Here is a 7,871-nt window from a genome sequence, read left to right on the forward strand (position 1 = left end):
CTATACATAGTGATGTTACTTCCGCGCGGTTGGGAAATGGACCATGAGAAAACACAAGGCTAAACACACCGGTGAGAAAGCCTTTCTATGTGGAGAGTGTGCATACAAGACAAATCACGGGCAAACCTGACCAATCACATGAAGATGGTACATAGAAAACAGAAGCTGTACAAGTGTGACCAGTGCTGACTTCTACTGCACAGAAACGGGACCATTTAACCGAACACGTCATGAGAAAACACACCGGTGAGAAACCCTACTTATGCGAGGACTGCGGATACAGGACTACTAATAGTTGGAGCCTATCCCAACATAGAATTCAGCATACAGGTGAGAAATACAAATGTGACTATTGCGACTATTTCTCTACTCGGAAGAAAACTTTAGAACAGCATTTGTCTAAACATACGCTTAGTGGGGACCAGAAAACGAACAGCGCAACCCTACCAATCAGTTATCCTGTGAACGAGACTAACAACAGTGGGGAGCAGAGCACTGGACAGCAGCATGGCGTTCTAAGTGAGGAAACGTGCGAGTATTCAACTGCACAGAAAGGTCACCTAAATCAACACGTCATGGTAAAACACAGCGGGGAGAAACCCTACGTATGTGAAGAGTGCGGATACAGTACGGCTATTAAGTGTCACCTATCCCGTCACAGGAAAACACATTCTGGTGAAAAACAATACAAATGTGACCAATGCGACTATTCTGCTGTACAGAAAGGCCATTTAGACCAACACGTCAAGACAAAACACACCGATGAGAAAACCTACATGTGTGAGAAGTGTGGATACAGGACGGCTATAAGGTTTTCCTTAACCCAGCATCAGAGAATACACACCGGCGAGAAACCCTTTAAATGTGACCAGTGCGACTATTCTGCAGCACGGAAAGCTAATATAGCCGAACACGTAATGATAAAACACATCGGTGAGAGACGCTACAAATGTGACCAGTGCGACTACTCTTCAACGCGAAAAAGCACTTTAAGCAAACACATGGTTAAACACACACGTAAGAAAACCTGTACTTAAGACGATAACGCCTACTGTACCGCTTATGTGTAATAAGTGTCGCTGTAACATGTTTCAATTTCAGCCTGGCCTTTTACCATTGCCTCATGCCCAAATCATGAAATGTATGTTAATCTTTGTCAATCAGGTCTCCTTAATTGTTAAAAGTGTTTAAAGCAGGGCAAAATCCCAGTGTTGCAGTGCTGTTAAGTGTCACGTTTGTTTACTTCATCTGAGTTCCATAAGAATTCCTTATATTTCAAGCTCATAAATCCACTTCGCTCACTCGATGGATCTATTCGGTGGTTATAGCAAAAGACTAGGGTATACACACACGCCAGTTGTAGGCAGCCTATTCGTTATGAGATTAAAAGCTCAAAGTTTACACTTTTTTCTGTTCGTGGGTTTTTTGATACATGGTGAAGGCAATAGAAATTTTATCGGAGTTTGGTTTTTACCTTTGTCAGGAGAGTACAGTAGCCTCCATAGCTAGGTGACCGGTTGGACTTTGGTATGTTTTTTTTTTTTTTAAGGCCACACCAACTTAATTTTATGGATGACATCCGCGCGCGCATTGATTTTCGCCTGTTCTCAAAAAAATTTTTTTTTTCTTTGAACGGCCAAATGTTACAAATGGGTGTTTAAACCAGGCATCATCCATGTTAAAAGCACTTTAATATTAGCCTGGGTGCCATCCTATTTCTACCGGGCTCCTAATATGATATGATAATACTTTAATATGAGCCAATGCCAACAAATAAAGACTTGTTTGTTTGTTACACTGTGTTCTGTGGTTTAATTGGCAATACCAGCTATTTAGTCCTCCGGTTTATCTTTTTTTTTTGCTAGATTTTTCTTTTTTTCGCCCTCGCGCATTAGTTTTGGGGACTCCAGAGGATGTCATCCATAAAATTAAGTTGGTGTGGCCTAACTAGAAAATAGCCGACGGTATATTAAGGATAAAGGCTTGGGGCATAAAGCGTTCAGCTGAATCGTCAGTTTGACCTTTATATAATCCACTGGAATATCAGGTTGTTCAACCTTTGACCTTTCACCTGGTCGCTTGTCCGCCATTTTGTGCCTTCGTAAAATAATCGTTCTCAGATCTGACGAAACTTTCAGCAAGTTTAAGTGTCAGTTTACTTCAGAAGTATCATAACCCGCCAGGTAAGACATTCTCGGACTATTACAGCTTACTTGGTCATGCCTGTACAGGGCTATCCTTACTTTATGAGTGTGTTTGGAGGTAACAAAAGACGTACAGATTGTTTGCATACAGGTGGGGAGGGTTGCGAAATCATTTTTCTCTAACAACAGTATACCCACAGTAGGCATTGCCTAACATCAACTACCTCTTTGACTGTAAGTCCATAGTTCCCAGTCTATGGTAAATACAAGTTGTGTGATCTTTTTTTTTCTCCTTTAACCTTCATAAACGTATTTTTGGATAGATTAAACCGATTTCATTTCCCTACTATATTCCCGTAGAACAATTGTCAAAAATGGATCAGCTGACATCTGGCCGTCCTGAAGAATTATCAACTGTACATCCTGATAATAAGAAACGCAGCAATGAGAATGGGACTGTAGAAAGGAAAACACAACAAGATAAAGACATTCTGTTTCAAGAAAAGACTAGCATAGACTCTGTCCAGCCTGACATAGGAGGTTCTTCATGTCTAAAATCACCGGCCGGTACAGGACAGGGAGATAGGCAAGGGGCAAAATCTACCACAGATGCAGGTTACATCTGTGATAAGTGTGGGTATAAAACATCGTTAAAGGGAGGCCTCACACGACATATGAGAAAACATACAGGAGAAAAACCCTACAAATGTGACCAGTGCGACTACTCCTCTGCATGGAGAGGCGATGTAAAAAAACACGTCATGCTTAGACATACCGGTGAAAAGCCCTACATGTGTGGGGAGTGTGGGTACAGGACGGCTGAGAGGTCTGACCTATGTATACATATGAGAAAACATACAGGTGAGAAACCACACAAATGTGACCAGTGCGACTATTCTGCTGCACGGAAAGGCGATTTAGCAAAGCACGTTATGTTTAAACATACCGGTGAGAAACCCTACATGTGTGGGGAGTGCGGATACAGGACGGCTGACAGGTCATCTCTATCCCGACATATGAGAACACATACAGGCGAGAAACCCCACAAATGTGACCAGTGCGAGTATTCTGCTGCACAGAAAGGTGACTTGGACCGACACGTGATGACCACACACACATTTGAAAAGCCCTACTTGTGTGGAGAGTGTGGATACAGGACGGCCGTTACGTCTCACCTCTCCAGACATATGAGAAAACACACCGGTGAGAAAGCCCACATGTGTGAGGAGTGCGGATACAGGACGGATTTAAGGGCTAACCTTTCCCGACACATGATGAGAAAACACACAGGTATTAAACTCCACAAGTGAGACCACCGTGACTGTTCTTCTACTCACAAAGTCAACAAAGACACATACGATTTTTTTAACATTGATTTTGTGTCGTAGTCAAGATAAGACCAATGATAACTGAGAGACCTGGGTTCGGGATACTCGTAAGATCAACATCTTTTGTTTTAGTACAGCTTTGCAAAACCTATCATTCTCCCTGTTCTTTTTTATTTGTTTGTTTGTCACATAACAGACTAGATTCTACCCAGAGTCCACATTGTAAATAAATGATACCTAAGGGTCAACTTTTTAGATAAATAAAATGACCCTGTAAGTAAGTGCTGATTTACTATTGGTTGTAAATAAATGCTCAAATTTTACCATTTGTCCTGTGTATGTGTTCCCTTCCCTTTGTTGATTTTGATTTATGGTTGGAACAATAGAAGCTTTAGTTCAAGGCATGTACATGGGAGGATAATAGACCCTAAAGCATTAAGTTACGGGTTTGGCTTTGTTATGTTATTGTGTGTGTGTTTTGTGTGTGTGCTAGAACATGAATAGATAACCCACAAGGCCACACTATATATGTGGAGCATAACGCGTTCAGTGGTAAACTGTACTTTGACCTACGTTCCACTGAATATCAGGTTGATGAATTATTGACCTTTAACCTGATTCTCTTGGCCGCCATTTTGTTTCTTTGTGAAAGAATCATTCTCTTATCTGACCAAGAAGGTGATCTGACGAAACTTCCAGCATTCTATAAGCGTCATTTTACCTCAAAAGTATCATTAACTGAAAGGTAAGACATTTCGGATTGTTACAACTTACTGGATCGTGCTTAGGGTTATCCCAATTGGTTATCCTTACTGAATGAGTGCGCTTGGAGGGTACGTAGACGGTGGGGAGGGGGGCGAAAAGATTACCCAATATTCTTCTATTGTAACATCTAAAGGCATTGCCTAACAGACTGGCTAACATAATGATGATAAATACCAATAAATCTCAGGTCCAAAATGCAATCAAGAATCTTTTGGCTACATGTTTACGTTGTGTTAGCTCTGTATGAATTGTTAAGTTCCATATTACCATCCTACCTGGCCGAAAGGATCTACTCTACTCTACTCATATCGAACACGTTGCTGACACTAGTAACAGTGATGCCGTTTGAAACTTGTGTATCTTGCACGGACTAAAAGAAGTGGCCGTAAACCAAAATCTTATTGTGGATAAACCCGCCTCCGTGCTTACCATGTAGGTCGTCATTGATTGGTAATACAGTTAGTCATACAAGTTCGTCATTTACGAATGGGCTGTTACTGAGGAGGGGGGACATTTCACCGCAATGAGCGTACCCCCTATGTCCTGCTGTCCCGTCGGCTTTAACCCCCTCTGTCCTGCTGTCCCATGACATCGTGACCCCCTATGTCCAAGTGGCCAGTCCTATGTAATCAACCCCCCCTCCTTAGTTATTTTTTGGAATAGCCCAATAGAGATTTTCCCTTTTCGGCAATATCTTTAATAGTATTTTTCAGACCTATTAGTTCTTATTTTGAATGTTTATGATTCTTATATGTGATTGCTTCAGCAATGGCCGAGCAAACTTGTGAGCCTCCTTTGGAAGAGCCGCCTACCGGGCATCCTGGGAACGAGACAAGCAGCAGTGGGGAGCAGACAACAGACCCGGGGCAGCAGCAGGGCGTTCTAAGCGAAGAACCGGACACTTCAGGACACAGACGTAAGCAAGGAGCAAAATATGCCAGGGCTCACCCATGTGAGTACTGTGGGTACAGGGCGCTAAGTAAGTCCATTCTGATACAACATGTAAGGACGCACACCGGGGAAAAACCTTTCAAATGCGACCAGTGTGACTATTCTGCTGCACAGAAAAAAGATTTAAAACGACACGTCATGAGAAAACACACCAATGAGAAGCCCTACATGTGCGGGGAGTGTGGATACAGAGCGGCTGTGAATTCCAGCCTATCTCAACATATGCGGAAACACTCTGGTGAGAAACCTTACAAATGTGACCGATGCGACTATTGTGCAGCGCAGAAACATCATCTACGCTACCACGTTATGATGAAACACAACGGTGAGATACCCTTCATGTGTGGAGAGTGTGGATTTATAACGACTGATAGGTCTGACCTCACCCGACATATCAGAAGGCACACAGGTGAAAAACCTTACAAATGTGACCAGTGTGACTATTCTGCTGCACGAAAAAATTATTTAGAAAAACACGTCTCGATGAAACACACCGGTGAGAAACTCTTTATGTGTGGAGAGTGCGGATACAGAACGGCCGATACTTCTAACCTCACCCGACATATGAAAAAACACGAATCCATTGAGAAACCTTACAAATGTGATCAATGCGACTTTTCTACAGCACAGAAAGGTTATTTAGAAAGACACGGCATGCTGAAGCACACAGATGAGAAGCCCTACAAGTGTGAGGAGTGTGGGTTCATGACGGCTCACAAGGTAGCTCTATCCCGGCATATGAGAACACATACTGGTGAAAAACCTTACACATGTGCGGACTGTAGCTACAGTACAACACGTAAGGACTATCTCGCACGGCATATACGAAAACATACAGGGGAAAAACCTTTCAAATGCGATCAGTGTGACTATTCTGCTGCACAGAAAAAAGATTTAAAACGACAGGTCATGACAAAACACACAGGTGAAAAACCCTACATGTGTGGGGAGTGTGGATACAGGACGGCTCACAGGGAAGCTCTATCCCGGCATATGAGAACACATACTGGTGAAAAACCCTACACTTGCGACCAGTGTGACTATTCTACTGCACATAAAGGTGAATTAGACCGACACGTTAATACTAAACACACTGGTGAGAAACCCTACATGTGCGGGGAATGTGGATACAGGACTGCTATCAGGACTTACCTATCCCAACACATGAAAAAACATACAGGGAAGTAGTCCTACATGCGCGGGGAGTGTGAATATAGGACGGCTGACAGGTCATCCTTGACCCGACATATGACCAAACATACAGATGAGAAACCCTACATGTGTGGGGAGCGCGGATACAGGACGGCTGACAGGTCAAAACTGACCCGGCATATGACCAATCATACAGGTGCAAAACTTACAAATGTGACCAGTGCAACTATTCCGCTGCACAGAAAAGTACTCTAAACACATCATTATAAAACACACGGATGCGAAGCGCTACATCGGTGAAGAGTGTGGATACAAAACGGCTGCTAGGTCCAACCTACGTGTACTTAATATTCGAAAACACTCTGGTCAAATGCAATTATTCTGCAGCAGAAAAAAAGTACTTTAACCAAAGACACTCGTGAGATAACCTGTACTTTGGACGATAACGGCTAATATTTGTAGTAAAATGATTTCAAAATCCACTGGTTATCATTTCTAACATGTTAACATAGCCTGGGCAATTTACTCCCATTGTCTTATGTTCCAGCCATAACGTATATGTTTCTACTTCTGAATTAGGAATTAGGATTTCCAAGTTGGTAAAAGTGTTTAAAGCAGGGCCAGAGTCAAAAGTTGCAGTACTATTAATGGCCAAACTCGGAATCGGCCTTGTGTTAACTGTTGTCTAGTGATTATTTTTCTCACTAACTTTTGAATATGAATAAACGGGTCATCATGCTTCGATTTTGCGTCATTTTGATGCAAGCTATCTTGATTTACTCTGTTTTGTAAGGTATGCTTTATCATCCTCATAATTCGTAGCGGTAAAACCAGATTTTGCGTAATTGATTTCCATAATCTAGCGTAATGCGTAGCGTGGCATGATCTAGCGTTATCGGAACCCCCTTGCAGACTTTCAAGCTTACTGTAACTACGAAGAAGGGCGCATTAAGCGTTCAGGGGTGGACTACACTCCGACCTTTTGAACCGGTGTATCAGGTTTATCAAATTTAACCTTTGACGTATATATAGTACGATATTTTCATAAATGTACTTCATATAAAGTAAATTTGGTTCCTGTTTCATTTAGATATTTAGACAGACCTAGTCGTTAACACCGTTCTAGTTATGAAAGAAGAATAACTGTTTTCATTCCAAACATTGTTTAAAACTATCTACTAAAGCTTATCAGGTGGTAAAGGTCCAGTAAAAGAAGAACAAAAAGCAGGGATAGACGAAAATGTGCTATAATCTCAGTAGTCAACTGAGATTTTTCAACCAGCAAAATACATTCCAATTATATATACATATATAACTGTTACAACGGTCAAAGATCAGACTTGGAGTTACATACAAATGTATCCCAATTGCAAGCAAATAACATCTTTGTAATTAATCTCCATGTGTACTTTACTCTACATGTATAACCGTTACAACGGTCAATGATCAGATTTGGAGTTACATACAAATGTATCCCAAGCAAATAATTTATTTGTAATTAATCTCCACATGTACTTTACTAGAAAAACAA

The 7,871-nt window shown here is 41.7% G+C and overlaps 3 protein-coding genes across 3 annotated transcripts; all 3 read left to right on the forward strand.

Annotated features, from left to right (window-relative positions):
- The first annotated feature begins 230 nt into the window (after positions 1–230).
- On the forward strand, positions 231–1,037 carry LOC136424575 (zinc finger protein 429-like). The gene has a single exon (XM_066413187.1). It carries the CDS (start codon positions 231–233, stop codon positions 1,035–1,037), a length of 807 nt encoding a protein of 268 aa, XP_066269284.1.
- Positions 1,038–1,955: 918 nt separating this feature from the next.
- Positions 1,956–6,536, forward strand: LOC136424201 (zinc finger protein 135-like). Its single transcript, XM_066412716.1, has 3 exons — positions 1,956–2,183; positions 2,505–4,217; positions 5,004–6,536. Exon 3 carries the CDS (start codon positions 5,006–5,008, stop codon positions 6,374–6,376), a length of 1,371 nt encoding a protein of 456 aa, XP_066268813.1. The 5' UTR covers positions 1,956–2,183; positions 2,505–4,217; positions 5,004–5,005; the 3' UTR covers positions 6,377–6,536.
- LOC136424576 (zinc finger protein 578-like) lies at positions 2,519–3,454 on the forward strand. The gene has a single exon (XM_066413189.1). The coding sequence runs from the start codon at positions 2,519–2,521 to the stop codon at positions 3,452–3,454; it is 936 nt and encodes a 311-aa protein (XP_066269286.1).
- Positions 6,537–7,871: the final 1,335 nt, after the last annotated feature.

Source organism: Branchiostoma lanceolatum, chromosome 18 (genome assembly GCF_035083965.1).
Source record: "Branchiostoma lanceolatum isolate klBraLanc5 chromosome 18, klBraLanc5.hap2, whole genome shotgun sequence".
Classification (NCBI taxonomy): domain Eukaryota; kingdom Metazoa; phylum Chordata; class Leptocardii; order Amphioxiformes; family Branchiostomatidae; genus Branchiostoma; species Branchiostoma lanceolatum.

What these genes read in the sequence shown, in the direction of transcription:
- LOC136424575 (XM_066413187.1), top strand. Translation starts at nt 231, where the DNA reads ATGAGAAAACACACCGGTGAGAAACCCTACTTATGCGAGGACTGCGGA.
- LOC136424576 (XM_066413189.1), top strand. Translation starts at nt 2,519, where the DNA reads ATGGATCAGCTGACATCTGGCCGTCCTGAAGAATTATCAACTGTACAT.
- LOC136424201 (XM_066412716.1), top strand. Translation starts at nt 5,006, where the DNA reads ATGGCCGAGCAAACTTGTGAGCCTCCTTTGGAAGAGCCGCCTACCGGG.